Source organism: Halictus rubicundus, chromosome 1 (genome assembly GCF_050948215.1).
Source record: "Halictus rubicundus isolate RS-2024b chromosome 1, iyHalRubi1_principal, whole genome shotgun sequence".
Taxonomy (NCBI): domain Eukaryota; kingdom Metazoa; phylum Arthropoda; class Insecta; order Hymenoptera; family Halictidae; genus Halictus; species Halictus rubicundus.
The window spans coordinates 8,926,170-8,944,808 of NC_135149.1; the positions used below are offsets into that span (position 1 = coordinate 8,926,170).

Below are 18,639 nucleotides of genomic sequence, written 5' to 3' on the forward strand. Positions count from 1 at the left end.
CGTGCGAATATTCATGGTTCAAAAGTTACTCTGTATCTCGAGATCTATTAGGTATTTTTACTAAAAAATTAGATGGCAAGATGGTCAAGGGATTGCTTGTTGATACCATTACCAAAAGAAATTGTTATAAACATTAAGCAGCCAGAAATAACAAATTTATCAATAATTACTATCACGGCGATCGAAGTCTGGCGAAGTTAGTTTGGGGTGGGGGAGTTGCGCACCGCTCACCGCGCACCCCACCACGGCGTCCGCGCTCAGTCAGTCAGTCGTGGTGCGCACTCAGGACGGAACGGGAGGGCTCCGGGACCAGAAGGACGAAGGACCTTGCAGTTGACCAGAGGTTCTCCAGAGCTGCCCTGGCCCACCCTGGCCTACCCTCACCTACCTTCGAGTGGACCAGGGATCCTCCAGAGCTGCAGTGGACATCACTGGTCAACCCTGGTCCACCTTAAGCTGGTTCGCGATCAGACAGCGGTTCCTGGAAGCCGTCTCCGCTCACCTTGGTCAACTTTCAACAGCTGGTAAGTGACAATACAAATATACATTTTCTATTTTGGTATATGTGTTTATTCAACGAAAGCCGTCAATTACACTGTCCAACACCAACAAAATTTTGCAATACCTGTTGGGTGATTCTTATAGACTTTGTTATCCTAAAACCGAATCTGAAAGTAGAATTGCTCCATCACGCAACGTTTTCGAAAAATTTTGGTTTTTGTAAAAATGCCCGATTTTGATACGAAACGACGTGTTACGCGAGAAAGTTCAAATTTGAGTCAAGAGATAGAGGGGACTCTCCTCTACATATTCATATAGTCAATTATATTTTTATGTACTTCCTAATAGTTGTAAATGGTTGTTAAAGTTTGAAGATGTGCCGACGCGGGTACTTTGTACGCTCTATTTTTGTATTTATGTGAAAAATCCTTTATCTAGCAGGAATTTACTATACAGGAATGCATTCTACAGACATTTCTGGTAAAGAAACCATTCACGAAAAGTATTTGGTTCCCTTAATGTACGAGAAGGATCAGAAAATGTTAATTGACAGCGTGTGCGCGACGCGTTCGCGCCAGACGGCCATTGCAGCCTTTTCGCGACTCGCCAGGGCCGTCGCTATGCGTAGTCGACGTTGGTACCACTCAAGTATGTCTTTGCTTACTATGCTTAATTAAATACATTTTTTTTGTCTTTTTGGGTGCCAATCATTACAAAAGATTATAAAAATACGAGTTATATTCACATTTCATTGTGGAAATGCTTAATAAAGAAAAATGAATACAAAAACTTACCTATTTCTGATGTAAACAAATTAAAAATGTTTCCGCCTTGCTTGACGTTTGTTCCTGGTATCCCGATTTTCAATAATAAGTGTCCAGCAGTAATCAGCAAGCATCCGCACATAAGTCTTTTCCTTTGTAACGTTTTTCCATTGTTGAAATATCTTGATGAAAGATTAATGCTGGAATTGTATTCCTTGTTTTGATTTTAAAATAATTTCGTCATGAATATAACAAAAACAGTCCGGCTGATTTATACACTTCCGCGAGATTTTATCGATTTAATCGATTTTATTGATCGAAGTACATAATTAAGACATAGATTGCTCTATATTAAATCGATAAAATCTCGCGGAAGTGTATAAATCAGCCGGACTGTTTTTGTTATATTCATGACGAAATTATTTTAAAATCAAAACAAGGAATACAATTCCAGCATTAATCTTTCATCAAGATATTTCAACAATGGAAAAACGTTACAAAGGAAAAGACTTATGTGCGGATGCTTGCTGATTACTGCTGGACACTTATTATTGAAAATCGGGATACCAGGAACAAACGTCAAGCAAGGCGGAAACATTTTTAATTTGTTTACATCAGAAATAGGTAAGTTTTTGTATTCATTTTTCTTTATTAAGCATTTCCACAATGAAATGTGAATATAACTCGTATTTTTATAATCTTTTGTAATGATTGGCACCCAAAAAGACAAAAAAAATGTATTTAATTAAGCATAGTAAGCAAAGACATACTTGAGTGGTACCAACGTCGACTACGCATAGCGACGGCCCTGGCGAGTCGCGAAAAGGCTGCAATGGCCGTCTGGCGCGAACGCGTCACGCACACGCTGTCAATTAACATTTTCTGATCCTTCTCGTACATTAAGGGAACCAAATACTTTTCGTGAATGGTTTCTTTACCAGAAATGTCTGTATAATGCATTCCTGTATAGTAAATTCCTGCTAGATAAAGGATTTTTCACATAAATACAAAAATAGAGCGTACAAAGTACCCGCGTCGGAACATTTTCAAACTTTAACAACCATTTACAACTATTAGGAAGTACATAAAAATATAATTGACTATATGAATATGTAGAGGAGAGGCCCCTCTATCTCTTGACTCAAATTTGAACTTTCTCGCGTATTTAGTTTTTGCGTAACACGTCGTTTCGTATCAAAATCGGGCATTTTTACAAAAACCAAAATTTTTCGAAAACGTTGCGTGATGGAGCAATTCTACTTTCAGATTCGGTTTTAGGATGACAAAGTGTATGAGAATCACCCAACAGGTATTGCAAAACTCGAAAAAAGTTTAATTTTGTTGGACAGTGTTATTATTTCTGTATTTTTAATTCGAATTTGCTTCGGAATTTTTCACAAGTTCCTTTTCTTGAAATTACATTATATTATATTTTTGACATAAAATTGGTATTTTGAAATTTTATTATATTATATTTTTGACATAAAATTGGTATTTTGAAATTTTTTTATATTATATTATATTATTGACATAAAATTGGTATTTTGAAATTTTATTATATTATATTGTATTTTTTAAATAAATTTGGTATTTTGAAATTACATTATATTTTTTACATAAAATTCGTACTCTGAAATATTATATTTTTAACATAAAATTGGTATTCCTCCGAACGGAGGTCCCTCAGGGGCTCACTCACGGGCCGGGCCCGTGGGTGAGTACGGGTATTAACGAACTCGGGGCGACCCGAGCTTGTAGGTCGTTGCGTCCCAATTTCGTTCGATTTATTTTTGATTCGGATTGTCCATCTTTCCGATCGAATATTTATTTCTAAACGTTCAAAAGTCCCCCTTGTAAAATTTGTGTATATGGTTTAAAATTGGTATTCCTCCGAACGGAGGTCCCTCATGGGCTCACTCACGGATGCGGCCGTGAGTGAGTACGGGTATTAGCGAACCCGGGGCGACCCAAGCTTGTAGGTTGTTGCGTTCTAATTTCGCTATATTTATTCTTGATAAAAATTCTTCAACTTTCAAATTAAAAATTATTTCTGAACTTTCAAGAGTTCTTCTTCTAAAATTTATTTATCTGATTTAAAATTGGTATTCCTCCGAACGGAGGTCTCTCAGGGGGCTCTCTCACGGATGGGGCCGTGGGTGAGTACGGGTATTGGCGAACCCGGGGCGACCCTAGCCTTTATGTTGTCTTCTATTATCTTACAAATAATGAATAAAATCGAGCTAATAGCTGCTCATTTGTAATTTGCGATAACATTGTGAAATAAAATTTAAGACGTACTGATAATAAAAACTTGTGTGTTTAATTGAATTGTGTGTGTCTGAATTTATTTTAAACTTGCATGGGGTTGGCCAAAGGTCCTTCCTGCTTTCCTTCGCGCTTTCCTTGTTTACCCTTGGCCCACCTACGCCTTCTTGGCAGCTCCTTTTAATTATTAACCGAAACACATACTTCTTGTTTCGGAATACTTTTTCATTCAATAAACATCGTACATTTTTTCTGGATTTCTAATTGAAATTTGCTTCTGAACTTTTTAAAAGTTCCGTTTCTTAAAATTGCTATGACCCTAGCCTTTATGTCGTTGCGTCCCAATTTCGTTTGATTTATTTTCGATTGGAATTGTTCATCTTTCCAATTGAAATTAATTTCTGAACTTTCAAAAGTTCTTATTCTAAAATTTATATGTCTGGTTTTAAATTGGTATTCCTCCGAACGGAGGTCCCTCAGGGACTCACTGCTGTGGGTGAGTACGGGTATTGGCGAACCCGGGGCGCCCCGAAGCGCCACCTCAGTAGATTGAAGTTCTGACTTCATCTACTCTTAGTTTCTTGTCGGTTAGGCCGTACTTGTGTACGGGGTGGTTTGGCTCTCGTGAGCCGTTAGATTTGCACTCTTGTACATATTAGGTAGGCCGTACTCGTGTACGGGGTTAGTTTGGCTCTCGTGAGCCTGTTAGATTTGCACTCTTGTGCATATTAGGTAGGCCGTACTCGTGTACGGGGTTAGCTTGGCTCTCGTGAGCTGGTCGTAGGTTGGCTCTCGTGAGCCGGTTAGATTTGCACTCTTGTGCATATTAGGTAGGCCGTACTCGTGTACGGGGTTAGTTTGGCTCTCGTGAGCCTGTTAGATCTGCACTCTTGTGCATATTAGGTAGGCCGTACTCGTGTACGGGGTTAGCTTGGCTCTCGTGAGCTGGTCGTAGGTTGGCTCTCGTGAGCCGGTTAGATTTGCACTCTTGTGCATATTAGGTAGGCCGTACTCGTGTACGGGGTTAGTTTGGCTCTCGTGAGCCTGTTAGATCTGCACTCTTGTGCATATTAGGTAGGCCGTACTCGTGTACGGGGTTAGCTTGGCTCTCGTGAGCTGGTCGTAGGTTAGCTCTCGTGAGCCGGTGAGATTCGCACTCTTGTGCATATTAGGTAGGCCGTACTCGTGTACGGGGTTAGCTTGGCTCTCGTGAGCTGGTCGTAGGTTAGCTCTCGTGAGCCGGTGAGATTCGCACTCTTGTGCATATTAGGTAGGCCGTACTCGTGTACGGGGTTAGCTTGGCTCTTGTGAGCTGGTAGATTTGCACTCGTGTGCATGTTAGGTAGGCCGTACTCGTGTACGGGGTCATCGTTTTGTCTTTATTTCATCGTATTCTTATACTTCGTTGTTCCTCCATTGTTTTGTGTCTAATCATTACTAATCTGTTTCAGATTGAGTACAACAGTTGCAGAAATTTATCATCGCACGAAGACGACGCATCGTACGAAGACTCGTTTCTTCTTCGATTACTTCCGTGTTCCTCCATTTTGTGTCTAATTATTATTAGTCTGTTTCAGTTAAATCACAACAGTTCAGCATGATCATCGTCGAACGAAGACAACGAATAGTAAGAAGACGTCACAGTATTTATAAGTTCGTATTAGTTCTCGAGCAATTATTGTGTTAGATTCACTTTGGTAGTTTCGCTTGTTGATTTGGGTCACAGCCTTCTGCTGTGACCAGTGGTAGCGTCACCCTCGAACCAGAGGCTACTACTCTGGTTCGCTTCTTTCATTTTTCTTTCTCGTAAATCTGAGCCTTCTGCTCCATTTTTATTTTCTCTGGAATTGTTCAGAGACTTGTCAGATTTAGTTTTTTTTTGGCTCACAATAATTGCTCGATTCGAGTGCGTGCGTTAGTTATTAAGCTTGTTTATTAGTATTGTATAAATGTCGAGTAATTATTGCCGTAACTTCACTTTGCTCGGTTCGATTTTTGATTCCGACACAGCCTTATGCTGTGTCGGACCTTGCTTGTATGTACCAGACCGGTTGGTACCGGTGCTCGGCGTAGATCCATTGAGAGGGATGTTCGAGAGACCTGTTCACACGTGTAAAATCCTCCCTGCCGTAAGTCCACCCGAGTCGCCTCAACGCTAGTCGTTGCCTGGCGACAGGTGGGTGGGGGAAACTTAGGGTATCGTTTGAACGCTTCTCTCGACCATTGCTCTTCGTGAGGACACGTCGGGTATCGGTACTGGCTGGAGTTGGTTCTGCAAGCATTGTACGCGTCGCGTCACCCTCGATCCAGAGCCTTCTGCTCTGGTTCGGTTTTGTTTCTCTCTTTGAAAGAATCAGAGCCTTCTGCCTGATTCGTTTTTAATCTCCCGTGAATCGGAGACTTCTTCTCCGACTCACTCCATTTGCTCCGCAATAATTACTCGACATACTCTGCGAAATTTAGTTTCTAAGACTCGAAAGCGTCGTTGTAAGAAAGGGAGTCAGAAGGAAGCGTATTGAATTCCTTCTGGCTTCCTTTCGGGTCTCTTGTGCAGCAACCTCCTCGTGGTGAGACCCGGGCAATCGATAATATTCTCTATTTGTTAGATCTTCTATTATCTAACAAATAATGAATAAAATCGAGCTAATAGCTGCTCATTTGTAATTTGCGATAACATTGTGAAATAAAGTTTAAGACGTACTGATAATAAAAACTTGTGTGTTTAATTGAATTGTGTGTGTCTGAATTTATTTTAAACTTGCATGGGGTGGGCCAAAGGTCCTTCCTGCTTTCCTTCGCGCTTTCCTTGTTTACCCTTGGCCCACCTATGCCTTCTTGGCAGCTCCTTTTAATAATTAACCGAAACACACACTTCTTGTTTCGGAATACTTTTTCATTCAATATACATCGTACATTTTTTCTGGATTTCTAATTGAAATTTGCTTCTGAACTTTTTAAAAGTTCCGTTTCTTAAAATTGCTATGACCCTAGCCTTTATGTCGTTGCAACCCAATTTCGTTTGATTTATTTTCGATTGGAATTGTTCATCTTTCCAATTGAAATTAATTTCTGAACTTTCAAAAGTTCTTATTCTAAAATTTATATGTCTGGTTTTAAATTGGTATTCCTCCGAACGGAGGTCCCTCAGGGACTCACTGCTGTGGGTGAGTACGGGTATTGGCGAACCCGGGGCGCCCCGAAGCGCCACCTCAGTAGATTGAAGTTCTGACTTCATCTACTCTTAGTTTCTTGTCGGTTAGGCCGTACTTGTGTACGGGGTTGGTTTGGCTCTCGTGAGCCGTTAGATTTGCACTCTTGTGCATGTTAGGTAGGTCGTACTCGTGTACGGGGTTAGTTTGGCTCTCGTGAGCCTGTTAGATTTGCACTCTTGTGCATATTAGGTAGGCCGTACTCGTGTACGGGGTTAGCTTGGCTCTCGTGAGCTGGTCGTAGGTTAGCTCTCGTGAGCCGGTTAGATTCGCACTCTTGTACATATTAGGTAGGCCGTACTCGTGTACGGGGTTAGCTTGGCTCTCGTGAGCTGGTCGTAGGTTAGCTCTCGTGAGCCGGTGAGATTCGCACTCTTGTGCATATTAGGTAGGCCGTACTCGTGTACGGGGTTAGCTTGGCTCTTGTGAGCTGGTAGATTTGCACTCGTGTGCATGTTAGGTAGGCCGTACTCGTGTACGGGGTCATCGTTTTGTCTTTATTTCATCGTATTCTTATACTTCGTTGTTCCTCCATTGTTTTGTGTCTAATCATTACTAATCTGTTTCAGATTGAGTACAACAGTTGCAGAAATTTATCATCGCACGAAGACGACGCATCGTACGAAGACTCGTTTCTTCTTCGATTACTTCTGTGTTCCTCCATTTTGTGTCTAATTATTATTAGTCTGTTTCAGTTAAATCACAACAGTTCAGCATGATCATCGTCGAACGAAGACAACGAATAGTAAGAAGACGTCACAGTATTTATAAGTTCGTATTAGTTCTCGAGCAATTATTGTGTTAGATTCACTTTGGTAGTTTCGCTTGTTGATTTGGGTCACAGCCTTCTGCTGTGACCAGTGGTAGCGTCACCCTCGAACCAGAGGCTACTACTCTGGTTTGCTTCTTTCATTTTTCTTTCTCGTAAATCTGAGCCTTCTGCTCCATTTTTATTTTCTCTGGAATTGTTCAGAGACTTGTCAGATTTAGTTTTTTTTTGGCTCACAATAATTGCTCGATTCGAGTGCGTGCGTTAGTTATTAAGCTTGTTTATTAGTATTGTATAAATGTCGAGTAATTATTGCCGTAACTTCACTTTGCTCGGTTCGATTTTTGATTCCGACACAGCCTTATGCTGTGTCGGACCTTGCTTGTATGTACCAGACCGGTTGGTACCGGTGCTCGGCGTAGATCCATTGAGAGGGATGTTCGAGAGACCTGTTCACTCGTGTAAAATCCTCCCTGCCGTAAGTCCACCCGAGTCGCCTCAACGCTAGTCGTTGCCTGGCGACAGGTGGGTGGGGGAAACTTAGGGTATCGTTTGAACGCTTCTCTCGACCATTGCTCTTCGTGAGGACACGTCGGGTATCGGTACTGGCTGGAGTTGGTTCTGCAAGCATTGTACGCGTCGCGTCACCCTCGATCCAGAGCCTTCTGCTCTGGTTCGGTTTTGTTTCTCTCTTTGAAAGAATCAGAGCCTTCTGCCTGATTCGTTTTTAATCTCCCGTGAATCGGAGACTTCTTCTCCGACTCACTCCATTTGCTCCGCAATAATTACTCGACATACTCTGCGAAATTTAGTTTCTAAGACTCGAAACCGTCGTTGTAAGAAAGGGAGTCAGAAGGAAGCGTATTGAATTCCTTCTGGCTTCCTTTCGGGTCTCTTGTGCAGCAACCTCCTCGTGGTGAGACCCGGGCAATCGGTATTATTCTCTATTTGTAAGAACTTCTAGTAATCTTACAAATAGGGAATAATATCGAGCTAATAGCTGCTTATTTATAACTTTGCGATAACATTTTAAAATAAAATTTAAGACGTACTAATAATAAAAACTTGTGTATTTAATTGAATTGTGTCTGAATTTACTTTAGGCTACCTCGGGATGAGCCGAAGGTCCTTCAATGCACTCCTTGTTTACTCTTGGCCCATCTTCACCTTCGAGGCAGCTCTCTTTCAATTATTAATCAAAACACGCTGTTTTTGTTTCAGAATACCTTTTCATTCAATGAAAAAGGGTTAGTTTGGCCCTGTTGAGCGAGTGTTAGGTTAGTGTTAGGTTTGCTCTCATCAGCGGGTTAGATTTACACCTGTTTACACCCGTGTGCGAGAACGGTAGGTCGTACTCGTGTATTGAGTTCAGAGTCGTATCTTTATCATTTATCATAGGTATATGCGCTGAAGTTCTCGTGGATCTAGTTACAAGATTTATCGTTCGTCAGAGTAGAGGGCGTAAGAAATCTAGTTGTTGTTAACGATGTCGGTATTTCAGATCGTGAGACACGAAATCCCATATGGTGATTGGTCTACGTCTATACCTCGTCTGTGCCTGTACCTCGTCTGTGACAAAAGTTATCATCGAAGGAAACGTTCGCGGTTTTTTAATTTCATTCACTAAATGAACTTCAGATGTCGCTGTGGACGAGAAATTATTTATAGTAGAATTCTGACTTATCGTGAATCATGGTGTATATCGCTATAATATTTTAATCAATTACCTGCTGTTTTCATAACGTGAATATACGAACAAATATCAAAACCAAGATGTTCAAATTTGGGTTTTCAAAAGACAATGACGCGAAAGGTAGTCCTCAATTTGGTCAAATTATTTAAACATACATTTGAAAATGTTTTCAAAGGTTATGTGACTGCAACGTTACTTCATACGCATGTGCAATTTTCAAATATGTTCTTTGAGAATGTTAATAAATCTATTCCTTAATAAAATCAATAATTTAAGTGTGGTATACAATGAAAAATGAATACTTAAGATACCAATTTCAGAAAGTGATGTTCAGACAAAAAAGTTAATTAATTGGATTCCTGCTTCAAAAGTTTGTATGACGGAATCGAATATTACAAAAGAATTTGAATCGAACGATTACATAGAAAGCATAGTATTCCCGGGATGCAAATTAAAATTAATTCGATCTGAAAAAGCTTTGCAAGACCTGAAAGAGGAAAATTGTGCAAATATTATAGAAGCCGAGTCGCAACACTCCGATCTTGTTCCTGCCAAATACGAAGGTACATGGCGGTTAATTTAAAATACTTATTATTCCTCGTTGAACAAGAATAGTTGTGAAACTAATTTCTAAGATCAATTCGAACGTCGTTTAATTAATTACTACACTACGAATGTTTATGCAAGAAAGTGGAACCAAATAAAAATTTATTTATTCTTTAAATTCTGCTTTAAACTTTACTTACACATTTTTGCCATAAATAGATACGGCATTCTATTAATTACTACTATTTAATTTAGAATAATTTAGTACATGATCATTTTTAAGAAATCAAATAAATCTTACACTTAATTAATTATTTTTTATTTAATGTCAAATGACATTAAAGTATGGAATGAAAGTAAATGCAAATGTTGTGTTATTCATAATAAAAAATTGTAGAATTCTTGTATCAAGGTGGTTTAAAAATCTGGGAGTGTAGTTACGATCTAGGTTGCTACATCTTCGAAAACAATGTAGATTTTCAAGACAAAACTGTGTTGGATTTGGGATGTGGTGCTGGTATCATTGGTCTCATAGCCCTTTCGAAAAATTCCGTCGTCCATTTCCAAGACTACGTTCGTTTCTTTCGTATATAATTTTTAAATCGACTTTTTAAGAACCTTTAGCTTATGTAAATCATTTTGCAGAACGTCGAGGTAATAAAAACTGTAACGATTCCAAACGTTTTACTCAATTCAGAGGATCGGGAAAATGTTTTAAAAAGATGTGAATTTTTTTGTGGGGACTGGGAATCGTTTACAAAATTAAATGTGCCCGATAAAAAAAACGAAAGTACGAAGTATGATCTAATTTTCACAAGCGAAACAATTTACAATCCTGACAATCACAGGAAATTGTACGAAGTTCTCAGAGAGAAACTGAAACAAGATGGCGTGGGGCAAGTATAACCGCTAAACTTAATTTCGGTTTATAACTTAAACATAGATAGATGTTTAATTTAATTTAGTTTCATACAGACAAGATTACCATTTCCAAAAGGTCGAGTGTAAAAGTTAACTCTTTTTTAATTTTCATAACTTACTATGAAAATATACTTTCGAAAAATCTGCTGAAAATGTTATAAAAAAAATTGTCTTGCTCTCGCAAAATATGTTTTTTAAAGTTGGGTTTCTAGAAAAATAATAAATAATTTCTTTTTTGCTATTAAATAGATTCATTGCCGCTAAAAGTTATTATTTCGGGGTTGGAGGAGGAATGAGACAATTTCAAAGTCTCATAGAAGATGATGGTATCTTCAATGTTGAAATAGTGTGGAAAAGTCAACAAGGTAACAAATTATGGTTAGCACGTTCTCAATTAACCATTGAATCTGATTTCTTGTACTATGAATCACGATAATCCTCTAATCAGTATTAATCTACTGTAATCTCAATACTGAGAGCACTTTAATCAGTCTGATATCTCCAGTGATAAATGGTCAATTGATTTCGCTATAACTATAGCACCGATGTGCTACGAATATGCATTGTTTGTTACTATGAAAAAGAAGCCACAGATGTATATTTATATTTCAGGTTTGCAAAGAGAAATTCTAAAAATTTCGAGGAAACAATGATCGTGAATTTAATAGGCAGCTGTTTGTATTTTTATATATAGAATAAGAATCTATTATATTTTTAATTTTGATACAGATAATTCAATAACTCAGTCTACTTTGTTATTAACTGTTGCAACAACCCTTCACAAACCCGTCCATTTTTTAATATGGGTGCGCAATAGTGCGTACTCTCGCGATGGCGTTTGATAATTGAAAATAATTGTATAACTGCAATTAATAGTAGAATAGTCAATATTTTTATTTTGAGTATTATAAACTCAAATATATGTCCCAGTGTGCAATTTACTACTAGATTCGCAGCAGATTTGCAGCAGACAGCCGCTGAACTCTGACACCAACTCCATAGCAGAGAGGAGATTTAGGTGAATTTCACTGGAACACATATGAACGCATATCCTAAACAAATTATCGAAAGGTACAATAGCACTTGTTACTGGCAGCAAGACCACTGTCTGACATTTTCGAAAAAGCTTCCTGTCACTTAAAACGATTAAAATGAAAATATGAAGAAATGGTAGTATTGTCAAGAAGTTTGACATTCTAAACCTAATTGTAAAATATGAGATCTTTATCAAGTATAAGAACTGTAATAGCATGTTTGAAGCGCAAGAATTTAAATATTGAATCTCCGGAAGTATTGAATTAGTTTTATGTCATTCATGAAAAGAGGACGCTCTACACAGTCTTTAATTACAGACGAGCTACATATTTTTTGCCCTATGGTAGAAGCACAGACTTCAGCATAGGCTACATACATAGGTATACCTTATGGTTAGGTTAGGTTTTATTTAGAAAAATTACAGAATTCATTACAGAAACAAACGTATGTAATTAACTATGTTGTGTCCAGTATGTAGGAAAGAGTATTCCATAGAAAACATAGGAAATCATATTGATTTATGTCTTTCTGCAATCGATGCACCTCCAGAAAAGTCGTTTCGAAGCTCAAAGAGACCTTTGTCGTCTGAGGAAACGGTCGAGTCAAATCTAATGAAGAAATCGAAAAAAGACTCTGTAACAATTACACCAAATATGAATCAACAAAGAGGAACTTCGAGCACAGATCATATTCCTCTTGCTGAGAAAATGCGACCTAAATGCTTTGCAGACTATGTTGGCCAAGATCAAGTTATCGGTTCTGATATGGTTTTACAAAACTTGTTAACAAAAGGACATATTCCCAGCATGATATTTTGGGGTCCACCTGGATGTGGAAAGGTAAGATACACACCAAGTATCCGTTTTTAGTGATACTTACTGCTTCTAACTTTTTTAGTCATCTTTGGCCAATGTTATATCGCGATTGAGCAAAGAAATATATGGAGACAAAGTGCACTCTGTAAATCTCTGTGCCACATCATGTGGCATTAATAATGTCAAAGAAGTTGTTAAAAAAGCTAATTGTAAGAACGGATCAAAATTTAGTAAACAAACTATTATATTTATGGATGAAATACATCGTTTCAATAAGCTTCAGCAAGATGTTTTCTTACCTCATGTAGAAGCAGGAACACTTACATTAATTGGCACTACTACTGAAAATCCATCTTATAGCTTGAATTCTGCCTTGTTAAGTAGATGTCGTGTATTTCCATTGAGTAAATTGACAATGTCCAACATAGTGGAAATTCTTCGTAGAGCAGTCGCATCCATTAATGGAGAAATAAACGGCCTCCAAAATAAAAGTATACATAATTCAATAGATAAATCAAGCTTCCATTCAAAGCCAGATTTTATTATTAACAAAACCGTAATTGAATGGTTAGCTGAAGTATGTGATGGAGATGCACGTGTTGCATTAAATGGCTTGGACTTAGCAGTTAAAACTAAAGCATCATATTCTTCCCATGTTGCATCAATAACCCTTGATGATATTAAAGAAAGTCTTAAGCAAGCACATATGCTGTCAGATAGACAAAATAATAATATTCAGCATTTATATTCTGCATTGCATAAATCAATACAAGGTGGCCATGAAAGTGCAGCTCTGTATTGGCTAGCAAGGATTATGGCAATCAAAGAAGATCCTGTAGATATAGCAAGACGTTTGGTCAGGATATCAAGCGAAGATATTGGTTTAGAAGATCCTGATGCGTTAGGTATATATATTATATTACTAGGTGCTTCGTTATTCTTATAAAATATCTAAATAAATGTTATTAATTTTAAAAGTATTTTGCTATAGGGGTAGCAGTTCATACCATGCATGGGTGCAAAATGATTGGAATGCCAGAGTGTGATGTAATTTTAGGACAATGTGTGGTTTATTTAACAAGAGCACAAAAATCAAAACTTATTTATAATGCATTGAACTGTGCCAAAAATATTATTATGAACCATAAAGGCCCACAACCAGCTGTACCCTTATTCATCAGAGATAGATCAGGGCAAAGAAAACTTCAAACTATTTTTGGTGAGTTAGCCTATGCACTCTGAGTCTTCACTAATCAATTTTCATTTATTTTAACTTTCCCTTTCAACTTTTTAAAAAATCTTCGATCACCTTTCTTTCTAGGACGCCGAGAAGGAGATTTGGTTCGAAAAGAGGAAAACGTTAAAACACATTTACCACTTGGTCTTCAGAATGCAAACTTCTTTCTAAATGATTTTTGACCGTTTTAGGCATACCTGAAATATTTATATCATGGATTTTGATGATGTACTATGGTTAAAAATAGTAATTATCGTAAGATTGTTACAAAAGATAACCATTTAACCAGTCGAGAAATGGTTTGATATTTAAAAAGCTTAAAATATTTTAATTCATCTTGTTAAGAAACAAAGCTTCGTATTAAGTCTTTAATATAGAAAATAACTTTATATTATTTTCTAATTATTTAAATTATATGAAGTTATTCCTCGAAAGTTTTAATTTATACAGGGTGAGACACTAACTATTGCCATCTAGAATAATTTGTACATTTGTTGAGATAGGAAGAAATGTTTTAGACAAAAGTTTTTTGGTTTTAAGGGACCCATTACGTGAAGGTCAACTTAATTTTTCAAAATGGAATTACATATTTTTTAACTCCTATGATTGTAGCTCTCCTTGAGACAATTTCAACGATATACATAGTCAGTCAAAATCATTCGAGGTCATTTAAGGTCATAAACGTAAAAAAGGATGAAAAATATAAATTTACTGTGAAATCTTACGGAATGGGGTATTCTCAGTTTTATTAACGAAATCAAACTGTCAATTCAAAATGTAAACAAAGTGGTTAAATCCAAAATAATCCGCTACAACAGATGCTCAAGATGATGACCAGCTTATGACAGCATCTGAAGCGTTCACCCACACCCACTGATTGCGTTACGTAGTAAAGTGTGTGGTGGTCAATAGCAGCGCAGGCTCTTTGTATGCGTGTCCGCATGGCTTCTTTTGTAGTGGGTGCTTCATAATAAGCATTTTCTTTTAACTTTCCCCGGAACAAAAATCCAATGGCGTTAAGTCTGGCTCTACAACGACTCTCAACGACCCGTTTCGTTGGTACATGGAACGACAGAATGAGAAGATTCTGCACGGCCGCGCGCAGTTCATATGGTACGGGTCTGAGGTGACTCGAGAACTAGGACCGTCACGAAGAGCGAAACCCACGGTCGGGTCAAGGAAAATGCCCCGGATCGAGCAGTTAATTCCGAAGCCTGGTATACTACTATCTCGTCTGTGATTTAATATACAATGAATGGAAATGTTTGTAGGAAGTTTACTAATCAATCTACTAAAAAATAAAACATACTTTTCGTTATAACTTAGATATGTTTTTTATTTTATATGGGTATCACACCGATCGCCGCTATTCATCTGTTGCTAATAGAATCAAAACTGCATATGCATTTATTAATAATTGTTATCACAAAATAGTATTATCTAGTCTTTATTATAGACTTTCTTAACACAGAGGAAGCAAGAGTGCTCTTGTGCTCTTGAGAATACAAACTTAATTATTTGGTCCAATTTTTAAAAAATTATTCTGTTTTAAAATAGAAATATTACAGACAAAAATTATAGACTTTTATCAGGTCGAACACCCTGTATATGTACACTGTATATACATATATTGTGAACTTGTGAAAACTTCCTCTCGCGTTATTTCTTTACCTATTCTAAGCTATCGCCACAGACGAGGTCAACGAGGTGTAAGAGTAGACCAATTACCGAATGTATTTTTTTGTCTCACGTCCGTGTACTCACGAGGTATCGTCTGTGCCTAAACATTACAATTTATATTCAAATTTCCCTCCGTAACCATTAATCGAGCATATGGTACTGTAGGGAGTATCGTTGACTCCCTAGTGCATCCGCTAGGCGACGCAGCGGGCGCCAATAAATAGGAGCACGACTCTATGTATCTAGGGATTTTCCCCGAGACACGCTCGGCGTCCTCCCTAGGCACCAGTCGCACTGAGTCTGCCGCCACGTGCAGATATAAATAAAGTTCCTCTTGCCAACATACACGTGCCTAGTTCTTTACCTGGATGGTAGGCCCCATACCTACAGTACAGTAGCGCTACCACGATCACGGCGTGAATGAAGTTAAAATCACGACCGTGATCGTGATTCTGCGATCACTGCGATAAATCACTGTTAGTGATCTTGGATGCCATCCCTACTACCAACTTGTTCAAATGTCCAATAATGAAATTAAGTTTGTTTTGGAGACAGAAATTAATTCCGCTTTTCATAATTAAGAAATCGAAAGAAAACCACTTTTAGATCTAATATCTAATTGGGAGAAAAACTTCCATGGGTTAAATTAATTCAATTTCTGAAGCGAGACAAAATGTATGGTGACTATTTTTGCACATTATATTGAAACCTTTAGAATTTTATGATCGTGGTGTCTAAAAATTCCTTATAGATAATATAATTCTTTCCAAAATATTCGATTGCAAATAAAAAGAGAAATATCGGAATTATTCATGATATGCTACTGTAAATATAAAAAATAAATTTTTAAGAAATTGTGTGTATTATTACACAGACTTAAGAAGGTCTGTATTAGTATAAAGCAGTTAATTAATAAAACCACAGACTTAAGATCCTAAAACCCATTTACCAAATTAAAAACAAATAATTTATTTTGAAAAACAAGTACAAATTTTTAAGCAATTTTTTTTAACCAAGAATTTAATTGTTCAATGTCAGCTGAAGTGTCAGGATCTTTATTAAATGCATTGCATTCTGCAAAATCCATGTGTGTATCCAGCTGGGAAAATTCGAAATCTTTGCCTTCTTTACCAAGGAAGACATTTGCGGATGATGCATCCGTAGCTTGCAACTGATTTGTCTTTGTCATACGTAATAGATTCATTTCTCTTTCTAGTAAAGTTTTTATGACAGAAGAACCCTTTGCCATAGTTTGGTCCTGTTTATTGCATAATATGAGCACAGATTTGTTTTGCATAGATGGGTCCGACAGTATGTTATACAAGTACCTGAAATTGGACAAATTCTTTAGTTGCTTCTGTTATAGGATATAAGTCCACCTGTATCCACTTACTCTGCTACATCACGAATATCCTTTTGAAAGGACACCGAATCGATTACATAGACAACCCCTTTTGCAGATAACTTGAATTGATCAAAGTATTTGTAGCGCAAACGCTCGTGTCCAGGAATATCAACGAGCTTTAAGGTACGCTAGATGTACAAATGGCAATGAAGAACTATGATGCTGATACTTGTTGCTACAAACTGCCAATACTTACATTATTAATTACTAGATCTTCTGTATTTTCCTTCGCAGATGTGTAAGTTTTAACAAATTTTGAGCATACTAAACGTGCAAATATTAGTGTTTTGCCAGCATCACTGAGACCTGTTAAAAGTATCCTATTTCCTATAGATTTTCTTCTGCGCCATATGACAAACAATACTGAACAGAGGAACAGACTAGGATATTAAACAGTACGGTAATGCCTATACTTGGCTTACCAATGTTAAACCAAACACAGTTAGATTAATAGATATTCTAATTGAAGGCCAGAAACATTTTTAAAGCTTAAAATTAGACAGCAATGAATTAAAATTATTTATTTGATTGGAAAAATTAATTGTTAATTACTAACTATAAATATTAATGGTTTATTAATAGCCATTAATTAAAAATATCGACTGTTAATAGTTAATTATTAATTTCTAGTCAAAATTTTAATTGTATAGAAAATGTATTTATTTTTGTTTTATGTATGCAATCACAATGTTATGTTTGTAACATTTCTGATATGTATCATTATATTCCTTCACGCTTACTGCATATACTATAACCACAAATTGGCTTTACACGAATAAACAGTTATTACCAGACTTGATAAATAATTTTAATAAAACCATGAAAATATTTATTTTACAAATATGTGTTTCACATTTGTAGTCTTAATTGAATACAAAATTATATGGATTGCAGACAAAATTTGTGACATTATTTAGTGTAACTTTTAATACATGAATGTCATTTATTCTCGTATAATGTATGAAATACACAGTTATTTGAATATTTTAGGTTATATCTTCCAACTAGTTATTAGGAACTCTATAATAGCTATGAAATTAATTCGAACTGCGAATTTAACTTAATCATCCAATTTTAGAAAATGCAGTCAATATTTTTCAATTTTATGCAACATATTGATATAATTGTGACCCGTAAAAATATGTGCTTTACCTATCGTTATGATAATTGCTATTACAGCAACCAATATGCCCACAAATTCAGAATCAACATTGTGACTCGTTAACGGCTTCACATATTTTTCCATTGTTATGTTTTATTATAATTCACCTCGTGGACATAGTGTAATTTATTTAAACTAGAATAGTGTACAGAATAGGCGCACATATACTACCAGTTCAACGTGTACCAGATGACATGGATCGATATTGTAAAAGCGACATCTTTATCAAGAAAATAATTGTTTCAAATATTTGCCGCTCTATTAAAGATTTTTCTTCATTCAAAGTGACTAAAGATATGACATTTATTTTAGATAAATTCATACTATTATAAAAAATGGCGAATAAATTAATAAGTTTAAATTTCTTGAATAAAGTGCATTTTTCAAGGTAATTTCAATTCTCGAAAATCAAACAGCATTGAAATTTTTGTTATTCAACAGCAAATGATTCTCGTCGTTTATATCATAAGATTATAAACGAGATATAGGAGTAGACTAGTCACCTGACGGGGTTTCGTGTCGCACGATCTGAAATATCGACATTGCTAAAAATCAATGGTTTTGTAGCGCCCTCTACACAAATAGGACAGCCAACTGATAAATCTAGATCACAGCGCAACTAACATAACTCAATCTG

At 36.8% G+C, this 18,639-nt stretch overlaps 3 protein-coding genes across 6 annotated transcripts; 2 read left to right on the forward strand and 1 right to left on the reverse strand.

Moving 5' to 3' along the window:
- The first annotated feature begins 9,121 nt into the window (after positions 1–9,121).
- On the forward strand, positions 9,122–11,422 carry LOC143353715 (histidine protein methyltransferase 1 homolog). The gene is made up of 6 exons (XM_076787244.1): positions 9,122–9,321; positions 9,522–9,764; positions 10,160–10,320; positions 10,393–10,643; positions 10,918–11,033; positions 11,281–11,422. Exons 1-6 carry the CDS (start codon positions 9,282–9,284, stop codon positions 11,319–11,321), a joined length of 852 nt encoding a protein of 283 aa, XP_076643359.1. The 5' UTR covers positions 9,122–9,281; the 3' UTR covers positions 11,322–11,422.
- A 92-nt stretch (positions 11,423–11,514) lies between these two features.
- LOC143353695 (ATPase WRNIP1) lies at positions 11,515–15,111 on the forward strand. 4 transcript variants are annotated; one of them, XM_076787213.1, is made up of 5 exons: positions 11,515–11,739; positions 12,175–12,542; positions 12,601–13,423; positions 13,510–13,737; positions 13,840–15,111. In XM_076787213.1, the coding sequence occupies exons 2-5, from the start codon at positions 12,315–12,317 to the stop codon at positions 13,935–13,937; spliced, it is 1,377 nt and encodes a 458-aa protein (XP_076643328.1). In that variant the 5' UTR covers positions 11,515–11,739; positions 12,175–12,314; the 3' UTR covers positions 13,938–15,111. The 4 variants fall into 4 exon arrangements, with proteins under 4 accessions (XP_076643328.1, XP_076643337.1, XP_076643320.1 ...); XM_076787230.1 differs by lacking the exon at positions 11,515–11,739 and adding an exon at positions 11,976–12,100; XM_076787205.1 differs by lacking the exon at positions 11,515–11,739 and having other exon boundaries at positions 11,935–12,542.
- A 1,277-nt stretch (positions 15,112–16,388) lies between these two features.
- Srprbeta (signal recognition particle receptor beta) lies at positions 16,389–18,214 on the reverse strand. Its single transcript, XM_076787255.1, has 4 exons — positions 17,993–18,214; positions 17,037–17,203; positions 16,829–16,968; positions 16,389–16,763 (listed from the first exon to the last, which is right to left on the reverse strand). Exons 1-4 carry the CDS (start codon positions 18,084–18,086, stop codon positions 16,430–16,432), a joined length of 735 nt encoding a protein of 244 aa, XP_076643370.1. The 5' UTR covers positions 18,087–18,214; the 3' UTR covers positions 16,389–16,429.
- Positions 18,215–18,639: the final 425 nt, after the last annotated feature.

Excerpts from the sequence above, each read along its gene's own strand:
- LOC143353715 (XM_076787244.1), top strand. The coding sequence starts at position 9,282 with ATGTTCAAATTTGGGTTTTCAAAAGACAATGACGCGAAAG. Across the intron at positions 9,322-9,521 it reads AAAAGACAATGACGCGAAAG|AAAGTGATGTTCAGACAAAA; the intron begins GTAGTCCTCAAT and ends TACCAATTTCAG. Across the intron at positions 9,765-10,159 it reads TGTTCCTGCCAAATACGAAG|GTGGTTTAAAAATCTGGGAG; the intron begins GTACATGGCGGT and ends TCTTGTATCAAG.
- LOC143353695 (XM_076787205.1), top strand. The coding sequence starts at position 12,162 with ATGTTGTGTCCAGTATGTAGGAAAGAGTATTCCATAGAAAACATAGGA. Across the intron at positions 12,543-12,600 it reads GTCCACCTGGATGTGGAAAG|TCATCTTTGGCCAATGTTAT; the intron begins GTAAGATACACA and ends TAACTTTTTTAG. Across the intron at positions 13,424-13,509 it reads AGAAGATCCTGATGCGTTAG|GGGTAGCAGTTCATACCATG; the intron begins GTATATATATTA and ends ATTTTGCTATAG.
- Srprbeta (XM_076787255.1), bottom strand. The coding sequence starts at position 18,086 with ATGGAAAAATATGTGAAGCCGTTAACGAGTCACAATGTTGATTCTGAA. Across the intron at positions 17,204-17,992 it reads AGCAATTATCATAACGATAG|TATTGTTTGTCATATGGCGC; the intron begins GTAAAGCACATA and ends TCCTCTGTTCAG. Across the intron at positions 16,969-17,036 it reads AAGATCTAGTAATTAATAAT|CGTACCTTAAAGCTCGTTGA; the intron begins GTAAGTATTGGC and ends TTGTACATCTAG.